Source organism: Trichoplusia ni, chromosome 14 (assembly GCF_003590095.1).
Source record: "Trichoplusia ni isolate ovarian cell line Hi5 chromosome 14, tn1, whole genome shotgun sequence".
In the NCBI taxonomy this organism is placed as follows: domain Eukaryota; kingdom Metazoa; phylum Arthropoda; class Insecta; order Lepidoptera; family Noctuidae; genus Trichoplusia; species Trichoplusia ni.
Genome location: NC_039491.1, coordinates 4,131,751 through 4,154,997, shown reverse-complemented (window position 1 = coordinate 4,154,997; position 23,247 = coordinate 4,131,751). Strand labels below are relative to the sequence as shown.

Here is a 23,247-nt window from a genome sequence, read left to right as displayed (position 1 = left end):
CATCGCAGACCAAAAAATGCTGTCTCTTTGCGTATGTTTAATTAAAGTAAACTAAGAAAATTTCCTACACGTTTCTTAGTTCCCATATTCACTTTTAATGAAAACCAACAAGCGGCCATATAAAATATCCGCAATTTGTGTCAAATAAATTCCAAAAACAACGCACTGATCGTTCAATGTTGTAGATACGTAAATAAAAACATGTCGCTAAAACCGTTTAATTTTTTGACAAAAAAAATACAAATTGATCTTAATTCATTAGCAAAGTATTAACAAATTACATCATACATGTATTAGAGAGTCGGGTAAGCGTCGCCGGTCGTTTTTCATCGGCGCACGAGTCACCGACTCCTGCGCACGCCACTGGAAATCGCCGATGACCGGTGACAGCGAGTATTTTCACACTAGGTCTTACTTTTGTTGCGATACTATCGTATGTCACATTAGTTGACGCTGCCGACATTTAAATGCGAGTAAATTGTTTGAAAGCTCACATTCTAGAATGTTTATGAACGTATTTTTCAATTTTTGTAATTAACTTTGAATTACAAAATATTATTTTAAACGTTATATTTTTAAACATCTTATTATTATTTTATAACTTCTCAATGAACATGATTAATCCTAATCATAAATTACAAAGTAAGCGAAAATTAAGTGACTTAACTGGCCAATTAATCGCAATTTATTAGCAAAGCAATTTTATGCGTTATTCGTTAGACATAATACTCGTAATATTGCATTAAAATTGAATAGCCGAAGACATTATTCATAGAGGTCTATTACACGTGAATTTTACACTAGTATCTTTGTCCGTGAGGAACATATTATAGAGTTTTTAAAAACCACTCACTATTTTCATTCAAATAATGAATGACAAATGTTGAAAAACAATTGGTGGAAAGCATTTTTTAATGTGAACGAAACTTTGAGTCTACAATCAGTAGTAAGAATGTTCTTTTGCTTATCAAGGGAAATTATTTAATATAAATTAAAATGTTAATAGTCTTAGCAAAGATAGCCGAGAAAAAAATTAAAAGGACTATTAATTTCGTCTCTACAAAGTCGAACAAAAGTAAACTTTTTCTTCTTCTCTAGTTTTCCGGACTCAAAACATAATTTTCAACATTTGCAAATTTTCAATTACATATACTAGGCTTGCCAAAGGCAGTTTCAATCGTACAAAACCCATTCTATGCTTGCTTAAGGTACTTAACATACTAACTCCCAGTCTATCATAGGGTAAGCGGCCTTAACACCTTAATTACTAGTTTGGACCCTCAATCAATCTGAAAGTGAGCGTAATGAAGCTCGACCAGGAAGGTAAATGCAGTCTTATGTAAAGTTGTAGTGTTTATTTTTGTTTCTAGAGTTTTCCGCTTCCTTGCCACCAGAAAACCTAGCCGTACTCCTTTGTAAGTAAGAGTGGTTTAATTGTGCAAGCAAGACAGCGCCCTATAATGTAGAGTCGTCTCTCTTTCACACTTGCAATGTATTAACTTACTGTGACAGCTGGCGGTAGTTGTCCGCCAATCCTATATAGATGAGGAATTATATGAGTTTTTTTTTGTTAGAATGTCGTAGAGAAAAAAGTATGTAAGATTGATGGCTTTTTCCGTATGTCGGGTAAGACAGGTGCCGCCGGTATTTTACTTCTCGTTAGTTGACTGTTTTTTTTCCACAGTGTAAACATTAATTATTATATTTTATTGAGAGGTATAATGGTCGGTACTTATTCTAAGGCTTTTTTTATTTATGTTTTCCCAAACTAAAATGCTTTATTACGGGCAAAGCTGTGATTCTGAGTATTTTCGGTTACAGCTTATAAATCTCTACATATTTTCGTTATTATTTGAATAAGCTTTGTTATAAAGTAGTTCTGCCTATAGTTAGCGATCTTTTACCTGCAAAAACATTCATATAACTTTCAACCACTTTATAACATAGCTATAGCCTTCTGGCATTCAGGCCTTATCAACTTAAATATTTTTTTTCCTCAATCTGATGTGAATAGTAGTGTTTAGTTCTTGCAAAAGTTTGCTATTCGTCTTCTCAGCACGTGCGCAGCAAGTAAATTAGTTAAACTTCAAACCAAAAATTTCTTGAATATCCTTTCAATAGCTTATACTCTCCAAATAATAATAAAACTATTTTACAACGCATCTCATAGAAGCGTAGCGCCCTGTTTTATGAAACAGCAAATTTGCGATGGTTGGCTTGCTCGGCGTCAAGCGTATCTGAATTAATGAATGTCATTTTCAGTAATATCCAGTGCGGAGTGATTTGATTTTATGATATCACCTTAATTGGTGGTGATAGGCCTTTTCGACACTCATCCGTGTTTAAGGTTACTTCTGCTCATGGCTTTCATTGTTTACTGCAATCTACTTCAGTACTTTTTAAAGTCATAGTCCCTCCTTCATTTTCTAACCATTGTCTAGTCTGTCAGCTATTTGCCATATCAGCAAGCGATCTAAAAATGCCATTTATTGAAAAAATGTAGCGCATGTAGAGTTACTTTAAAATTATAATAGTAATAAGTCAGTCAATTGAGTCCTGTCATTATCCAGTATCATCTTAACTGGATAAACACATTCGTAATCTAGAGAAAGAACGCTTTAAATCAAAACTCTATTGCATAATCATTTCTCATACGTCAGCATGCAAGATCAAAAGAATGTCTTAATAGCCAAGTAACCCGGAACGATATTGCTGGTCGCGTGGAAAACACTGAGATTAGATCAACCGACCATCCGGTTTAAAGAGTACAGTAAAAGTAATTAATGTGTACTGGTCACTTCCTTTTTATTAGCAGATTGAAGTACTATAGTTTATGATATGAGGCACTAGGAAGAGATAGTTTATAGGTTTTTGTGATAGCGTAATCACGTTTGGTAAAATGGTTCGGAGACTATTTACACGATGATATGATCATCACCATATGAATTTGGTTTCCGAAGTTGTGTCTTTGCACTAGACGGAAAATTGACGTTGACGGTGGTTAGAGGCTTGTTTATCCAGAAATGAGAAGATTTATTAAAATTAAAAAAAGGAAAGCAGATCGATCTTTTATTGTAGCAAATTGATCACTTTTAAATCGTGAACTTTTCAAAATTATTTTGGTAATTAAAGAGAGAGGAACATTTTTTTTTAATTTAAATACCTACGAATTGCTATAAAACGATGACAATAAATCGTTACATATTTCTGTCACATGTAAGCCTAACACAGAAAACTGAGCACTCTATGCAACTACGACAACTACTACGTAACTACGCAATAATTATAAAAGTAACCCTCTTGACAAGTGACTTATCTAAAAAAACGCTTCTTCGCTCGGAAATGACAACTCGAAGTCACGTGATCAATCGAAATGAAATGTCATTGCTATACATTTGAGCGTCTTCGATTGATGTTCAAGATCTAAAAAAAAAAAAATCTCACTTGGCTAGAAAGGCGAGCAGTTTGGCGTGTAGAGGCAGAGCTCGGAGTAATATGTAAGGCGTCCTTGTGCGTTCTATTTAAACTTGGCATTAAGTTGAGTGGTTTCCAGCGATACCCAGTAGAGAAAGAGCAAAGCAAGGAACATGAGTGGGTTTTAAACAGTAAAAGTCGGCTCTTCTTTTTCGCTCTACCCAAAGCGGTTTCATCATTTGATGATTTTTTCAGATCTTAGGTAAAGATAGTGATAGGATAAGGAGTATGATAGGACAAGATTGGGTAAATGACAAATAAATAAATTATTACACATTCCCACTTCATTTATTTACAAAAATAGTAAAATTCTATTATATTACATAAATATTACTTATTTGAGCTTTATTTACAAAATACAATTAGTTTTATCAATGTTCCTACGCACTTATAAAATTAAATATGTTACACCAATTTTTCAAATAAGTGTCTTAAATAAATTAGGTTAATACAAATTAGATGCCTTTTTGCTTTCCTAATTAATACTGCAAATAGTATTATTAAAGTTTATTATAGTTTTAACATTTTTCTTTAAAATATATACAGAGGTGTTTCGAATAGAATATTTAAAAATAGTGGCTCAAAATTATTCGTATTACTTGACTAATAAATTAATGATTTAAAAGGAACCATCCCATCTACAGGAATATTGACATACCTTGATAATTATCTAAAGGGAATTAATTGGTATTGCAACAGATATACACTTTTATTACATTTAAAATCGTATATAGGACCAATTCCCTTCGGTTTCAACTTGAGCTCTAAGGAATTGCGATTTCCGTAATAGAATTTAAAATTTTAACAGTCAAAGCGATTTAGATGAGCGTCTCTTAGCCAATGTTGGTCAAATTCACATTGGAGTATTAAACTTGGGGTTCACATTTTTACAACAGTACCAGTCTAGAGAGATGTGGTAGGTTCGCTGATCGAGTTTATAATTCTAAAACATGCCTAGTGAAATTGGCCCCAGAAGCCAAAGATTACAAACTCATGCTGCATTTACTACTGATATTATTTAATATCTGTTGCACAACCAATCATGTGGCTAACCACAGCTTCAGACAAATGACAGTCCAGCCACCTAGGAATATCAATCAAACTTAGACATGAATTGCTGTCAAATGCAAACGTGAGTAAATACTCTTTGCACACTTCCCAGCAACGGAGAGAGTTGGCATTATTATACGAATAATTGCTTTAATTCTAGGCAATTCAGTCTGTCTTATGTAAAGGGACATTCTGAAAGCTTGTGGCTTTTGTAAGTTTTGATTTCCTTAATTTATATACAACAGTTTTTATGATTCCTAATATGTTTAGATATTTTGAAAAAATTGTTTTTAATTAGGTACAATTTTCCTTATGTCTTTAGATTTATTGGTACAAATATTTTACTTTTCATCTAAAACATACAGTACAGAATAACTTCTGGCTAAGTTATCACATGATTTTTATGATGCTTATATTAGGATCGTAGTTTCCAATGCTTTTCGCACAGTCATACACATCTATACAATATTTACAAATTCCTTTTTGGCCTATAAGTTAAACTTAGTAAAAAAGAAGCTAAAAGTAGTGATCGAAGTTCAAAATAAATTAATGGTGGTAATAGTGTTGCAAATCTTCGGCATTGAGCAATGTCTGCTGAACAGGAAACTCTGGAACAGAAAAGGAAAATAGTAAACAACTATGAATTAAAAATATTTTACTGAGAAAAACCAGAAAACAAATTGACGTCTTATACTAAATTCTGCACACATACATTTCCCAGAAATAAACTTAATAATGGAAACAGAAGTTTGACAAAAGCTTTAGATTTGATATCCATCAACTTGTTTTTCTGATCTTAACGTTTTACATAGAGATTAAATTATGTACAACAACAAAAAACAGTTTTTGCAGAAGAATTGTGTAGAGTGATTGATTTAAATTTTATGCCAATATCTGTCAAAACTATATTACTTTATGAAAGCTTCATCATTATTATGCATCAGTAGCTGCCCCTAATAGCACAGCTTTCTAGAAAATGATTAGCCGTATTCATTATCTTTTGATGTTGCAAATAGTTTGCCGACTTAATTCCCTCGCCGGTAATTACCAGTTACCAAATCATGATGAAGTATTCCATTTTTTCTAGTGTACAACAATTTAATGTTAATTTTGATAGATATTGGCAATTAAGAACTAACACGTCTAAGGCATGAAATGGTGTAATGAGAAGGTTAGTCGTAAAGTCGTTAAAGTCTTTTTATTCTATAGAAGACTGTTCTCATAGTCAAGAAGAGTCCAGAAGATTCTATAGAATAGAGAGTCAGTCACGTCACATACCTTCAGTCAGTCAAGAGTCAAGTATGTCAGCCTTGAACAATCCTGTTGCCGCGGAGAAAGTATTTGATGTCTTGTCTTCTGTTCTGTTCATTTTCTGTAGTGTTCTTTGGTTGTTCTGTAGTCGTTGTTGTGGTTGTTGTGGTTGTGGTGGTTGTACTAGTAGTCAAGGGTTCGGGAAGGAGTTCAGCAGGAAGGACACCAATTTCATTGTCGGTTACAACAGGAGTAGGGTAGAATGGCAGCTCGCCTTTCTTAAGCAAGTTGCGATAAGTGTCTAAATCAGTGAATTTAAAATCTTCGGAAGATCTTTTCTGGTTATTATTTAGGTAGGCAGTGACTTTTTGTAAATTATTAGTAATTTTCTGAATCTTATCAGCAGTTAAGCCAGTCTTTTGAATTTTTGGGATCACTGAACGTTTAGGGGATGCGTAATCGTAACCCTGACCAGGAGTTCTTGGGTCATAGTCGGTGTAAGAGTCTGCGGCAGCTGGTTGGCCGTAAGAATTAACAGCTCCCCATGACATGGGCTTAAAAGATGGGATTGGCTGTGGTGGTGGCGGTGGCTGGTAGGAAGCGGGAGCAGTCGGCTCTTCCGCATAAGACGGAGGTGCAGCATAAGAAGGTGGTGCGGCATAAGAAGGATCAGTAAAAGTGGCTGCGGTAGAGGAAAATGCGTTTTTGAAGGCGCTGTATACAGTCTGAATAATGGATTGTGGAGGTTCTAGGGGTGTGTGACCAGAGTGCGCAGTGTCCAGAGTCTCGCTCGGCGCTTCCTCGCCCAGCGGAGTCAAAAATACGAGCCCAGCGTGTACGCCATTCAGTTTACCTCGGCCTGTCTCAAAAATGTGTCTGTCTTAGGGAAGTCAAAATGTGTTGATGGATGAGTCTTCAATATGAAATGTCTATGAGATCGAAATAATTCTAATGTCCAACCATATTTAACTATATTGGTACTTAAATCTAATTTTTTACTCAGTGAATAAAAAACATCAACGCGTGTCGTGTGCCATTTCTAAATACCTGGTATTGACTAATTACTTAAACATTACTTGAACTAAAATACTAATACTACACTACAAAACTTACTGACCTATGTGTGTTATTAATGGCGTTGTCAGTGTCTTTAATGTAATTCGGCATTTATGAGTTTATTTTGAAGATAATTAATAAAATAATATTTTAATGAGTCAACTCGTGCCAAGTGATTAATTTAAACTTTGTCTAAATCATTGTACTAAAAGTTAACAAAGTTTAAACTTCTATTTTGATTTTTCCTTTGTCGTCCCGTATAGGTATATAGGTGGGCGAGATGACGAATCATTCAATGTTAATATCGCCCCTAACTTAATTTCTCGGTACGCTTGTAAGAGTATTTACTAAGAATGCTTCATGAAAATGATTTCGACTGGCCTAAATCTACATTGTGATACAGTGATAAATTGCCTTTAATTCTGTCGATAAGGTTTCCAGTTTGGAGTTGTTTCATTTTCGAAAGACGGAAAACGTGAGTTTTCTAAAATTTTGCTTCTTTTTATTTTTAGCTTTCTGTCACTACGTCCATATTATTATTTAAGTATAGACATTCAATTCTTTTCATCTGAGTAAATTTTTTCGATCTGCTTTTACGCTTTGTAATTGTAATTCTGCTATTATGCTATTTGTTTTACACAGTTTCATCTAATGCGTGTGAGTTTAAATGATTTAATGGTGTGTCTGGCTTCAATGAACAATTCAGATAATTGGTAGCGTGGGATTTGAACATGTCGCGTGTAGTTTAATATCTATATTCGAGATTAGATAGTTAGAAGGCAGGTTAAATTGTTTTAATAAACAACCTTTTTGGTAAGGGTGTTTATTCTTTTGAACATATTTTGTGATTACCTTTGAATGATGATCATTTTCCATGTTTATCAACTGCTTTTTGGTGGTCGTTTATTTAACTTAACTACTTGTATGAAATTAAACATTCTAAATCATTTACGAAAGTAAACAACGCATTTATAATCAGGCTTCAGTTAGGGAAATTTCTAAACCGTATGTGTAATTATACATATATTATTTTAATTGTTACAAGCAGCATTTTTATTGCACGTGCAAAAAATAATATATTTTACTTTCTTTCAGTTAATATAAATGAGATGAGTTTTGTTTTATAATATGACAAATTAATGTCCAATTAGATAATTCTTACGTGTGAGTTCATATGACGTAATATTTGTTGTCGCTTAAATAATATTTAAGTACGCTTATAAATTAAAAATAACTTTTATGTTTCGTTGGTACATATAACCGCATAAGTGATTCGATCACAGGTTAAGCTATGCTTGACGCGGTTGGTCCGTAGATGGGTGACCATCTTTGTCATAACCAGTTCCTCCGTGTTTCGATGATGATGGTACATACAAAACGAAAAATAGATAGACGAAATCAGGTTAAACTTTAGAATTACAAACAGCCAGTTCTATGGGAACTTAGAATTTAAAAGCTAATGGGAAACCGTGTACTACTCGGAGCGAGTTGAGTGATATGGTCACCATTGTCACCATGTCAATTACTGTGCACGACGTGCAGCGGTTATATAAATCATCGTATAGAACAAACAAGGGGTGATCCTTAAGGACACTACGATATTAATCTAAAAGACGTACGTATTTCATAGGAAAAAAAAACGATCAATACTTTTGAAATTGAACGTTCTAGGGGCTTAACTATCAAGGCTGTTGTCAACAAAACTTACAACAAATAATTTTATTATTTTCATTATTTTCTTTAGACTTGAGTTTGCTGACTCTACATTCCACTAAGGTCCGTGTTATGCAATGATGAGACAAGAAAGTGACTAATACATTCGGATTTCTTTTCGTATTCTTTTGTTATTGACAACTCGTCTGTAACTAACAGTGTTATTAGGCATTTGTTTTAACAAGGAAGATGAGTGTTAGTATTTGTGACGTAATATCTTCTTGATTTGACGATAAATAATGGTTTAGGATCTTGATTTTAACTATCTGTATTTTTGTTTGTATTTTGTATCTTGTATAGGTAACGTAAAAAATAATAACTAAAAAATATTAAAGTGTTAGAAATTATAATGTTATTATATTGTTAAGGTAATTAATATTGTTTTTTTTATTATTATACATAAATATGTCGTATGATTTAGTTTGAATTTCATATGAGACGGACTGACTAACGGACAATAATAATTGAATAAACTTACGCCATAACTTAACTCTCACTTGAAAAATGTATTCATTATGAAATATTACTCAAAGTAAGTAAGTAATATTTTTAAACAAAAAAAGTAAAACAGTCTATTTGCATAGTTTTCACTCACACTGCGTTTACAAACAATTCTCGAATGAATATCTATACATACATTACTTACATTGTTCTGGTTACCGCATAAGCAATTATGATAATTTTCAAGATCGTTAAAAAAATCGTTAAAAGTGTTGGAATATTTGATTAAATTGTTTCATACGATTTAGTAACAAAATATATCTATATTAGTAAAATACGTGACTGATTTGATTGATCATTTTTAGTTACTTGTGACTCTTTTATAAGGTTTTTGTTTTGAATCACTTGATTCATATCTTAAAAAGACCAGTCAAAAAAACTTATGTCACATTCTTTTAACAAGAAAACATAAATAGAAAGCAACTGAGTCAAAGTTGACCCAATGTTTATAGTCCTTTCGGGTAAAATGAAAAAAAAAAACTATAAAAGCGGTTCATCTAGTTCGGAATTTTAGGTATTGTTTTGTATTTGTATTTAATAAACAAAATAGAGATTGACATCATTGAAAAAACTTTTGCGTTTTGAAGTTAGTAAAAAAATATATTTATATTAGCTCTATTATAAGAAATCAATAGTTATTCTCGTTCGCACTTCATCGCCTAGCGTGAGATCCGATCCGTGACTATGCGCAAATTTCAAAATGAAATTCCAATTCAATCAAACAAGGTCCTCAAATAAAGTCATCAATACAAGACAAAAAGTCTGGTTAAGAATAATTAAATGGCTGCCTTGTATATGAATCCCCACGCATGATTCACGCTACTTTCATACGTCAAGTGAGAAAGTGATGACTGATTTGCTCAACAGGCTACAATTATTGTAAAATGTCAAGCCCTATATGAAAAGATGAAAGTTTCAAGGCACAGAATGACAGGTCTAGAAACGTGTTCTTAAATCCAGTGCAGGTTGAGGCGGGTCACTGACTTCTGTTTACCGTATCAAGTATCGAAATAAGGCTGTGTTCTCATATTTATAGAATAATGTTTTTCTTATAGACTGAGCTGACAAGCTACCGTAATCGTAAACTACTGATGAAAACAAATGAATATCGAAATTTAACAACATAATGATTTGACTTCGACGTCTCGAAATTCAACCGACATTTTATTTTTATTTTAATTCGAAAAGAAGAAGGTTGAATGGTTTTGTTTTTAAAACAATATTATTTGAGTATATGGCATTTCGTCTCAAGAATAAGGAAAGTACAGATTACGCAATAAAATACTGGCCCTTACTATTAATAGTACCGAATTTAACGGTTACGCATATGAGTGACTCACGTACTACTTACCTACTCAAGCATATAATATTTCATTATTACCGACATTAGTTAAGAATACTTTACTAAAACAGTAAGGTTTTCATCTAGAAGAAGATGGTAAACGAATGATAGATAGTTTAGCTGTCACACTTATTTTTTTCTCACTTCGTTATTGCGTAACACTCATTTAGGTTTACCGCTTAAGTTTTAAGATGTTTTTAGACATTCAAGTTAATGCTGGTTGAAAGGCGTTATGCAATAAGTCTGCTGAAGATTGATTATTTAATTTTTAATCAACTTAAAAGATTTATTTTGGTTTATTTTTATTTTATAGGATTTTCTATATATATTATTGTTTATTTCAGAAGTCTTTACCCTGTATGAAATCACAAACTAATATTGTTTGTTCTAAATTATAAACAATGATGTAATACTTATAGTGATGTTAGAATATGACCAAAAGTCAATAGGTATTTACTACTAGAGCCATTAGTAGCCATAAATATATATTGGTATTACCACATAGGTTAATTATAACGAATTGCGGTGATATAAATTTCCACATGTTTAAATGTTCCTATAAATCGGTGCCGTTATTACGGGGATGTTACAAAACCATTTCGTTCACCGATGTTTTGATAATATCTAAATTGTCTTAATTAGTACCATTTTATAATGCACAGATATTTAAATCATTTGTTAAAAAAATTGTTCATTTTTTTGTGAATCATTCAAACTTTATTGAAAAAGTTTAGTATTAATTAGAAGTCTAAGATGTAATCAACATTACAAAACAAGTTGGGATTTATAATATCAATTGAGATAGTCTTAATAAAGACAACACAGATGTGTAGAGACATACGTGAGAAGGATCTAATTTAGAGCGGTTTCAACATCTTTTCATTTCCTTATAAGGCAATTGCAATACGATATAAAGCCAAGAATCCAATATCTATATACCAAGGAACGAGTGTATCATATTATGATCACACGGTTACATTCCGAACCGGACAAACGGGATCCGTGACATAATACTATACTACACTTTCACTGAAACCCACCCAAAGGCCGCGAACTAAATGTTAGCGACTGTTACAGCTATTGTGCCTTCCTTAAATGTTACGTCCACACTTCCCTGATATTGCTAAACTAAATAGTTAGACCTAAGAACTGCAAGTCACGAATTAGCACATTTTTAGGTCATTAGATTTGAAGATAAGTCTAACTCTTGCTTGGTTTGTTGCAAATGTTTTGTTATGTAAAGTTATAGCGCTTGAAGCAAAGGTGCTCTTCAATGTTATTCAGTTTGATTAAATTAAACAGCAGTTGTGCGCGTCTGACTTTCACATCTCATTTGTAGTGATGAGGTTTAAGTACTTTGAACTCGGTTTAATTTGAGTCTATAACATTCAGTGGGTTTCAATCAAATTAGTGTTAAACTACCAATCTACTAGCTAAACCATTTTTGTAGTAAGTCGCAAATGATTAGATATTATAGACGCCAGATTTATATTTAGACTGCTTCAAAAATGGGATCTTCACGTTTAATTAGTTGAATGGCACTAAAACAATTACAAATTATTTACACCTATTTTGCTCAGAATCTGGGTCATTGATCCGCTTCTACTGCTAGTAGCTTATACGACAATGTTGACGGGACAATGTAAGCGTTATAACTGAATTAAACATGAGAAAAAACCCGATCTTGCAACCTTTATTACTGTCTTCCTCTACGCTTGCAACTTGTACATCCGTGGCCAACCAAAAATTATTGGGCAAATTGCAAAATTGCACATCAAAATTGCATATTTTGTCAAGTCAAACGGCTATTTCCGTTGAAAGGGAAAGTCTTATGTAAATGGAGTGAGGACACAGAAACGTTTTTGGGTATGGAAACGGTCGGATGACTACTAGAACTGTTGTAATTCATGTAGCGTTCATAGATGTCAGTTTCTAGAAAAAAAAACCATAGGTTTGCCATTTTTAGAGTGCTGCTAAAACTTCTTAACTTTTGATTGATTGTATATATTGAAAGAAAATTGTTATGAAATTGATTACGTCAACTTCTTCAAAATGATTGGAATATTCCATTAAGAGTGTGTTCCACAAATATACTCAAAGTCCTTAAAAATACATAGCATACAATTTACAACACAGAACACTTTGATATTAGAAATCTGTTCTGTTTAGAGAGTGCTGATAGAGAAAATGTGCGTTTGGCAGAAGACGAAACAAACAAACAAGAAACGAAATCTAAAAGTTGTACCTTAAAATACACGGCTAATAGAACCAGAGAATTTACATTTTCCAATCAATGAAATGACTTAGATATTGGAGAAAAAGATACTCCGAAAATAAAAACACCAAACTGTTCGGAAATAAGGAGTCCAGAAAATAGCGTGCTTACAATGAGCTCTTAAAGCAGTATTGTTGCTACCATGGAAGCGAGACGCCACTATTTGTGGTATCGTTTGCCATCTCACGAACACAACGGCAAAAGTCCAAAGAGTTCATAATACACGCCAAGAGCCTTTAAACAATGGAAAGCGGAATAAAAGCTATAGGATACAAGGTGCCGGCTGGCAAGAAGACTGGAACAAAATACTCTTACCATAATTCATTTACAAGGTCATAATAACGATACATTAACTCCTCCGAAGGCATAGGCATGGGATCCTCTGAGACAGCGTCACCTACTACGGATGAAATCGCTATCATTTCTGAAAAAAGAAATCGTCAATTTGTAAAAACTGTTTAAATGGAATCGTGCAAACCAGCATTAATTAATTTTCTATACGTAACACTCAATTATGATCAAATAAAAAGTATCATCATAAAAAATTGTGCCAAACAAAAATATCTACATCTAAAAGGCTATGTACATATAACTTAGCTTTAAAAAAATATACGAAACTAACATGTCAGTTAAAAATACCATTTGAAATATATGCAAGAACGAAAAAGTAAAAGTCTTAACGAATGAGCGTATGGGCATTGGTTTGGGAGAGTATTGAGTATGACCTCTTGTTGTTTGACCTACTAAGACGACACATGATTTTTACAAGTTACATAAGGGACAGTTGTTTCAACAAATTATTCCTTTGTTACGTATTATTGAATGATTTTGATTTTGATTGTTCAAGAAAATCATGCATGATATTCAATTATAAGATTGTGGAAACATCCAATGGCGTATGCAGTGGGCGTGTACGCGCTGAAAATTCATACATATACGTACATTCAATGTTCTTTTTTACTCTAATTTCATGGTGAAATATTACATTTAGGAAAAAAAATCTTTAGGTAAAGTGTACCATAATAACTAGTGACAATATCCAAACATTTACTCACATTATAATATTTGACGCCTATTTATTATATGATGCCTATAATGTATTCGTTCTATTTTCGACTTAAAACAATACAAATATGATTAGAAAATAGTTCGCAAATAAGTGTTAATTAACACAAAGAGGAATTGACCACAAAAAAAAATTGAACATTATAAGCATTTTGCAAACATTTGTTTGTTTAACAGAATATGGGGCATAAGGCTTCGGCAAATGTTTTTCGTTTGAAAATAGCACAATAGAAGGAATTAGCTATAAAATATTTTCCTGATCAATAAAATATGAATGTTAATAATAGCTTTGCAAAGGAAATGTCATGAACTTATATGACGTAAAATGTAACAATTTTTTTGCGTAACGGATGAATCAATTTTGAATTCTAGTTCATAACTATAAAACGTCTAGACTGTTAGGCAACCTGTTAGTATTCAAATGTCAAATTGAATGCAATACTTTAAAAGTGCATCGATGAACAATTTACGATTTGGTAGTTTGTAACATTAATCCAGATAGATATGCATATCAATATAACGTAGATTAAGTGTTAACAAATTGATGACTTAAAAAATATCAATTAGGTATTTTTAATTGTTATTAGAATATATAATTGGAAGAAAAATCCTGTTTTTATCAATATTTACCAAGGTACTTATTGCAGAAAATTATTATTAAATAGGAACCTCAAAAAGTAGTTTATTTACAAAATAGACCTGTGTATAAAAAACAACCAATAGGGGTTTGACGTACTGAAACAAAAGGAGTACCTATCGTATCTCGTGCGTCTATGTTACTGAAGAAAAACACGAAAGCTAAGCGAAACGAAGCAAAAGGATGGTTTGGAGACTATAAGTTCTCTAAACCGTCTTTTTGCTGCTACTTTACATAACTGGCAAACAGTTAGCTCTCGCGTGTGTTTTTCTTCAGTAACATGATACACAACGCACGACATAGGACGATATTAAACATTTTCAGTTAACAAACCTTATTCCATTTAACAACTACAATATTTGTTATTCATTATATAGAGGCTTAGCAGGTTAAACAAGCTTACATTATGCTCAAACCACGCTTGTACGTGTTCCGAAATAAGTCAAGCGAAATGAGACGTGTTGGTTTATTTTACGATCATATAAATAGGTTTAATGACGAATAGTAAACGGCATAATTATTTATTGTGTATGTTAATTGTGTATTATATTTACATAGATTTCGTACCATTACTTCATTCTACTTATTTATTATTAGCTGTTGCCCGCGACTTCGTCCGCGTGGTTCGAAGATATAAGTTATGATTTATACCTGCCCAGTTTTTTTCCACATTTTCCATTGTATCTTCGCTCCTATTGATCGCAGCGTGATTCAACACAATAAGACTTTCTCAATTTGAACCAGTGGTTCCTGATATTAGCGCGTTCAAACAAACTCTTCAGCTTTATACATAAGTATAGAAGTATAGATAAGTATTAGAAACGCGAAACTTTGTATGTATGGATGTTTGTTCCTCTTTCAAGTAAAAACAACAGCTTTTAACCAGAATGAACAAATCGTATATAGGTACAGATAGTTTATATTTCAAATTTGTGGTCCCGTGGGATCATTTTCGGTTTGTAGCGGGCGGACCCTTGGGCAATAGCTAGTCTTATTATATGCTTATTTGTCTAAATACTTCATTGCTTTCCACACCATGAGGTCATAGGTGTTAAAGCTTGTCTTGGTTATAATTATGGGCTTTCCTTTCATCGTTGTCGCTTTATGCTTGCAAAGTTTATTGATAATTAATATTTATATATTAGTGTTATTACATAATAAAATAAATAGTAATGGCTTTAGTGGTCGCGAATATCACTCTAAGGAAATAAAAGATTATTTTTAATTTATTAATTCAATTCTAAGGTTGCATTTACTTTTTTATTTACCTAACATAATAGTTCTGTATATTTATCCAATTAAGACCTTTTTTTATCTAGTGTACTAAAAGCCACTGCTGAGCGAATCCTAAATCTATCCTAAATTTATTAAAACAAAAACCTGATCTACTTTTTAGAGCTGTTTGTAGTGGTTCTTTTTCCTTTTAAATCCATACAAAAAATAATTAAAACTGACATCCAATTCCGCTATTTAATCTTAGTTAGTGTAATTACACTTGATACTCCCACGATAGCATCCATTACAACTACCGGTGGTATTGTGTAAGCATGCGTTTTATACGACGATTATATAACTAAAGTTCCGGTGAATCTGAGGATTACGAACTTTGACCATATTATGCATCGAATTACGCAATCGATTAGAGATAAATGTCTTGTTCTACTTCCTGTGCTTGTACCGCGAGCTTTTAAAGTACGACTTTTGAATTATGGGAGCGGGATAGCACTATACACTGCTTGTAACCACGTCTCGTTTACACATCAACAATACTTCTAGTTTTAAAGTCTTGTAATAGGAATTTCATAGTTTGTTTTATAGTATTCATTACTCATATTGATTATGGGAAGTGGTAGGTGTGTGGTAAAAAATGAGTTTGCGTATTAACTTTCTGCATCTGCAGATTATGTATTCATTCAGTACTTGTGTGCTGAGCGGTGCACTTGGTTGCATCTATATTTCGGGTAAGTAGTAATATACGCGTTAATATAATTGCTGATAAATTAATGGTGGGTTAACTATTAAACAGATATACTCTCATTTTCGTGTTTAATCTTGTGTTTAAGATTTATTTATTTTTTTAAGAGTCCTTCACCAAATAATTTAATCCTTGTATAGCGGAGGTTTCACAAAAACTCCAGTCAGCTGCACAATAATGCCAAGACTCTTGACAAACATTCGTGGATCACCCAGATACTTGTTCTACACGGGTAAAAACCCGCATCACGTCGCGCCCAGTGAGTTTTAGATGTGATGACTTAGACCACTCGGCTATCCGTGCAGTCGATTTAGCAAAACTTCAAACTTATCAGAATTCGAATTTTTAATAATTAAACGTCATCGTAACGCGACATCGCTCTCAAATCCCAAGCAACAATTATCAACACACGCTATTATGACAAACGATTAAATCAATTTCCTGACAATCTCTTACTTTTTTCCAAATAACAAATGTTTATATAACGTGACAGTAACTAGCTCCTAGACTAAGTTATGTAATATTGGAGCACGTTTTAAACACCGGCAAAAAGAAGTTCTATTGACATTCTCGTTTTTATTATTGTGATCCAGTTTTTGGCTTACCTTATGCGGTTAAATTGTTCTTTTTGCAGTGCTTTGCGGCTTAAACGAAAATTTTAGAATATTTTTTCGCTAATAGGCCTACCTGTTGCTTACGCGCTTATAGAAATTTTTACCAAGCCTCTTTTTAACTCTTGCCTACACTAGTGATTCCGCAAAAAGTATTTATGTCTATCTATCCAATTCTACAGCTATTCCAATGCGCAGCCAAGTGTCACATTCATTATATTGAAAGGAATTCAGACCGGCCGATAACACGGCATTTCGCCTGAATGCGACCTCATTTTATCTCAGGAGTAATATGGACATTACGTGGTTGTTAAGAATGACTTTTCTTCCGAATCAATACAAAAATGACCCTATTACTGTAGTACGAACTCTTCTTAAAGTTCGTTAATCGATAGACACTGATTGTAATTTTCTAGATTGTTCTATAAAGATATCTTACCGTCTAACTGAGCGGGGTACTTGTGTGCGGCGTATCCAGTGGGCACGGACGGCGCGGTGAAGTGCGCGGGAGCAGTGGGCGCTCCGTACGCGGTAGGGGGGCCGTACTCCAGGTGCGCGGTGGGTGGGGGGCCGTATACTGCCGTAGCTGGAAAAATAAAAAATAAACATTATTTTTTCTCTCAATCAAATGTAAACCTGTATAATGTATTTCGAAGAGACCACTGACTCTAGGTTGTGTAAAAAACCTCGTTAAGAAACCTGAATTCCAAATACCAAAATCTGGTATCACCAATGATCTGATCTGCTCTAAATGGAAATTGTTTGTACGCGGTAAGTATTACATAATTTTTCAGCATTTGTGGTGATTGTTTGGTAGCAGATAAATAAATAAGTATAAGGATAATTTCAGGGAAAATCATGATTGTTTTATGTGTTTTATTATTACTATGACTACGTCAGTAGTGATGTCAATTTTATTTTGCATTCCTGTTGCAATACGGTTCGGAAAATACGCGGGAATCTCGGGATTTAATGATGACGCTAAATAATTATTGATTGCTCTATATACCAATACATGTTCTGTAAGTATTGTACCATATACTGTTGAAATATAAATAATTATGGTGAAATGGATTAGTCGATGATAATGTTGATCTGTCGATGGAAAAGCAATTGCTAAGAGTGATGTTTTTGCCTTTGAATAAAAGTTTTTAGTTCAGAGTTCAATTCTATTGTCTAGCTTATAAAGATAATAAAATTTGATATGTTATGATAGTGAGTGCCTCCACCAAGTTGACCTAGTCATATCTGTATTCTTCCCCTAACCATCAAAGCTATTCCGATGAATTATTTTATTTCTTCTCTATTCCTTTAATAGTGATCATCTAATTTACATGTAATGACATTCTTAACGTCATAAAAGTAACTTACTTTACTTCATAATAAACATTTTACCTTTTTCGTAATTGTTTTGATTATGCCATAAATCACAATGACGCTCAATGAACGGGAACTTCATTTCTGGGCATTTTATTCCTTGTTATTCTGACGTCATGAATGCATCAGACAAACAGTAAGCAGTAATAATACTCAGTAAGAACTTTTATCGTTCATTAAACATTGTGGAAGTAAGAGGCCGCTCTACGCTGTGTAAAGCGCTATCTTGCTTTCTCACTCGCAATAATATTACCATAAGATGTTTATGATACCTCTGAAGAATCTACTGTTCGAGATTTTTTTGTTGTATTTCAAATCTCAAAAGTGATCAACCAAATAATCGAATAACGAATTGATTGCTTACTATGATAGTTGTGATTAATGTATACAAATGAGAAAGGTGGTGGTGACTGTTAGGTTTTGTGCATTTCAGCCCCTTTAGCCAAGTCAGATTTCGGTAATAATTAGCTTTGAGCTTTGATAGAAAATGATGTCATTTCTAAAAAGACAGGTATAAGTCAAGCGATTTATCGATGTCAAATGTTATTCCATAATATTGAACGTTCCTGTGCTACAATTGTAAAAAAATACTTGGCTAGAGGGTCAGAATACGTCTGATAACTTATTGTATACATAGATATAATTTGTATAGTTAGAATTAAGATTCCATTTCCAAAACCTAAGGATGGAAAACAAAATAAAGGAAAACAGAGGATTAACAAAAACAATGTTTATTAAGAACTAATTAATCAGTGAAACTTATCGACTATGAAGTTTTGTTAACAATATACTAAAAGTCTTTGTGCAAAGTTAGTCAAGAGTAACAAATAAGTCTAAATTAATCACGATATTAAAATATGTTATGGCAAGCTTAATGAAAGAGATCACATAATGCATTTGCTAACATAAACTAAACATAACCTCCAACAAATATTATCTTTCCACGAAAAAATCTTCACCTTAATCTAGGCTGCACCTTCGTTGATTTAAGTTAACCGTAGTCCGTTTCCTATAGAAATGTGCAATAGTACCTACTACGTCACTATAATATTACTCACAATGAGGTTTCTTGTGACTAAGGGCTGCGGAGCTGACAATCTTCTTTCCGAGGTTGCTGACAGCATCACCCTTCACTGAGATCACCTTTCCTAATGTCGCAGCTAAGGCACCACCTCCCTTGATCAGCTGACCCTTAAGGATTGTCACTCCACCAGTGATCGCCTTCACAGCTTGGAAAAGCGTGTAAAGGATGGACTTCTTTAGGCCCCAGTAGTCGTATTTTTCGTCGTGATGCTGAAACAAACATTAAGGTTGGAGAATTGTTCGTCTTTACTTTTTGTAACAGTGAAATTGATTTTTTGTGAAGTTTGATCACAGTTTTATTTTTCCATAGATTTTTATCAGGTAGTTTACGTATTTTATCCCAAAAGTCGCTTCATTGCACTAGTAAGTAGTAACTAGCCATTTTGTAGGATGGCTCTATTACTCGTACCCTTCTTCAAAAAATGCTGAAAATTCAATAGTTTAAGCGTCTCGAAGAGGAAAATACTATTTAATTCAAAAGATATCTCACCGGTTCATAATTGTATCCATGTTCGTCCCCATGACCACCGGACTTGCTGGAAGCCGACGAGATGAACGCAGAAGCTTGGCCGAGTAGCCCGACCTTACTTTGTATACCTGATGACGCTTTGGACACCACTGACGTCAGCGCCTGGGCTGACGACCGTTTCGTCCTGTTTAGGAAAATGGGCATATGGTTAGTTTAAATATAACAAGTAAACGTTATCTACAACAGTTCATGGACCAGTCAAAATGTATAACTGTTATTTTTCTTCCGATTGACAATTGCACAACGAATAGGTCGTCAATTAAATCTGAATTTCTTAAGTAATTATAATCAACACTAAACTTTACAACTAAGCCAAAAATATTGTGATACTCTAATGTTGCAATCTATCTGTAAAATACCACGTTCTGCATATGTTTCTTTTTTATTTTTACTGGTTTTTTTCATGACAATTTTATTCTTGTTCTTCTTATTACGATTAATAAAACTTAACTATTGTAACAACCTCTTCTTTGAGAACCCACCTCATGATTTCCTCAGCCGCCAACCCTTCGGCTAAGGCTTCGAGTTGCTGCGGCGTCATCCTACTGATAGCAGCCATGTCTACGATGTCCAGATACAGTTGGGGACCTTGACTAGGGGCTGGTGCTGCCAGCGAAGACGCCAGACACGCCACGCAGATCCATAGCTGTTGGCAAGGAAAAATGGCTTTAAATCATTGAGAGCATAATATGTATATGTATTTTGAGTATTGAGGATAAGTGTTCCAGGCTGGAAAAGCGTACTCTTCTCCTACTCCAGAAGGAGCTGACGAATGTCAGGACGAGCCCAATACATTTTCATTAAACCGGTCCTTGTAAAATCGACCTGGATATTATTTTTGGACTTAAAATTACGTTCGTAGATACAAGCAGAATGGCAAAAAATATTAAAAACTAATAAAAACATAGTACGCTGAGATTTTTACACAAACAATTATAAAAAAAACAATACATGTAAGTGTGGTTTTATATTACAATATAAACACTCAAAACAATGAAATACCTATTTAGGAAATAGTAACACAGGTTTATTATACATCAAACGCTGTTATCATTGCTACATTTCCCGTACAATGTATATATTATTATGTATTAAGTAAAGCAAGACAATAGTAATATTGTTAAGTATGATTGTGACACTGGCCGCAGACCGCGCCTGCCTTGGCAGTGAAAAGCGAAAGTTTTTATGCGCGTGCGCCGCGTCGCTGTGACGTCATCGTGCATGGTTCCGCTTGGTGGGGCCACGAAATGATTTGTTGCAGCGGAAGCAATGAGCCGACTACTTGTTATTGTTTTATTTCTTTTTAATCTGATTTTTGTTTCAAATTGATTTTATTTAAAGTGTATGAACTATTTGCGTGTGCCATTCATATATATCTACGTCCGGTTATATTTTATTGGAATATTTTTATGAAAACAATGTGACGAAAATATTTGTCACTGATTAAATCTTAAAACTTACTACAACTATAAACTTTCGTTTCTTTAGTGAAGATTTGGTAATTTGTTCGAAATGAAAATCGCTACTTTCAATGCCTTTACATTAAGAAAATAAACTATGCTAAGCGGTTTAATTTGAATGTCAAGGCGAGGCGAGAATTTCCAGATACCATATTGACATATGGAAGTAAACAAGTTTCTCTCAATCTAAAGTTCATTCAACGACGATTTGAAATTAACGAACTTAACCTAAATTTGTACGGGCACTAAATAGTCGAAGCAGTCGTCTTTATTACAAGGCATTAAGATCTACATTCTAACAACTGTGTATTCCAAGAAATCTAGAGATACTCGACACTGTCTCTTAAGCTAGCCATACACGTTAAGGTTCAGTTTTAAATGTACAGTGTAACAGGCAACCCAAAGCGTCTATGCAACAAAAGGACTACGAAGATTAACGATAAAGCTGCAAAGTGACGGAAAAGGATTCCGTTTTTTTTTTACTAACGTTTGGATTCTTCGTTTTCAAGCCTACAACAGATTCGATACTAACAGTAGGTACAGATACAGTATAAGGTTTAATGTTACTGTAAAAACCAGAACTAAGGTAAATCCTAAAGTTTTCCTGTAAATCCTAAGATTTATCAACTCTTAAACACCGAACCACAGATTACTAAATAGTTACTTCGTAAACCGAACCGTAAATCTTTAAAGCCTACTCAATTCTAAAGGTCCGATAAAATCTATTATTTTTAAACATTATCGCAATTTTCGACTCGTGATTCACTGGTAAAACCTAAAATTTAATAATATTGGGCGTTTTTATTTTACATAATATTATTATGTAACATATGTATATGTACTTAGGTATATACTATAACATGTATAGTTAGCTACCTTTATATATTGTTGGGCTAAGAATAAACTTGCATGCCCAATACTTACAACTTGAAGGTAAATAGGCAAACAAAACACAACGGAAGTTTATTTTCGAAGTAGCTGAATCCGCGTCGGCGTGGAAAATTGGTGCTTCACCAACCGAATCAGATAAACACTAGTTATGGGTGGCGAAATTTGACGTAAATCAATCTTATTAAAATGTAGGTATTGAATAGCAGCACTTAATTTATTGGTTGAAAGAGTATTTATTTGTTTTCCCCGTTAACAACTGTCATTACCGACATCATAATGCGGCGGAGGTCCTTAGATAACATAAAACCTATGATAAAAATGCAAATATCTTAGGAACCTTTTTTCTACTGTTTTTTTAGGATCCCGTAGCCAGCGGAACTCTAAGGCACTACTGTCCATCTACCTATCTGTCCACTGATAGGTAGATAAGTTTAATCTAATTTTGATTGCAGAACAACTAAAGATTATTAAACAAAAAACAAAAACAACATAAGTTTTATGGCGTTATTTTAAGATTGCCTAGATTGGTGTATCATATTTCGTTGGTACCACTCTCACACCGGTCGTCAGGAGTAATAATATATTACTTTGGCCTATTTGCTATAAATATTGGACTATAGGTATTTTTAAACAAGAAACGAATTAAAACACTTTGTAGTATCATAGGTGTAGTGTGTAGGTATGTCATGACTAGGAAACCGACTGCGATGGTAACAAAGATTCGTTCACTACATGCTAAGATAAGTTTTAATTGACTGTCTTTATGAGACGTTCAGAGAAATCTGTTTAAGTAGGTCTAATATATTAGACCATAACGAAGAAAGTTAGTCAAGATGCTATGATACAAGTAGACGACCTATTTCCTTTTCGTCGGTAGAAATTCGTTGTTGGTACAGTGTATGATGTGTGCTACGGTCTTAAATAAATATTTCACTCAAAACTTGGTCTTTATTTTAG

General features: G+C 33.5%; 1 protein-coding gene across 2 annotated transcripts in view; it reads right to left on the bottom strand.

Annotated features, from left to right (window-relative positions):
* Positions 1 to 4,828: 4,828 nt before the first annotated feature.
* LOC113500660 overlaps positions 4,829 to 23,247 on the bottom strand; it is a 30,733-nt gene continuing 12,314 nt past the window's right edge. Inside the window, exons 2-7 of one of the 2 annotated variants that reach the window (XM_026881521.1) lie at positions 20,422 to 20,585; positions 19,901 to 20,063; positions 19,386 to 19,620; positions 17,390 to 17,536; positions 5,803 to 6,634; positions 5,053 to 5,132 (exon numbers count right to left, since the gene is read on the bottom strand). In XM_026881521.1, the coding sequence (XP_026737322.1) occupies positions 5,829 to 6,634; positions 17,390 to 17,536; positions 19,386 to 19,620; positions 19,901 to 20,063; positions 20,422 to 20,585 (1,515 nt within the window). In that variant the 3' untranslated portion in view covers positions 5,053 to 5,132; positions 5,803 to 5,828. Of the gene's footprint in view, positions 5,133 to 5,802; positions 6,635 to 17,389; positions 17,537 to 19,385; positions 19,621 to 19,900; positions 20,064 to 20,421; positions 20,586 to 23,247 lie in introns of both variants that reach the window. The other variant, XM_026881522.1, reaches the window with a different exon arrangement.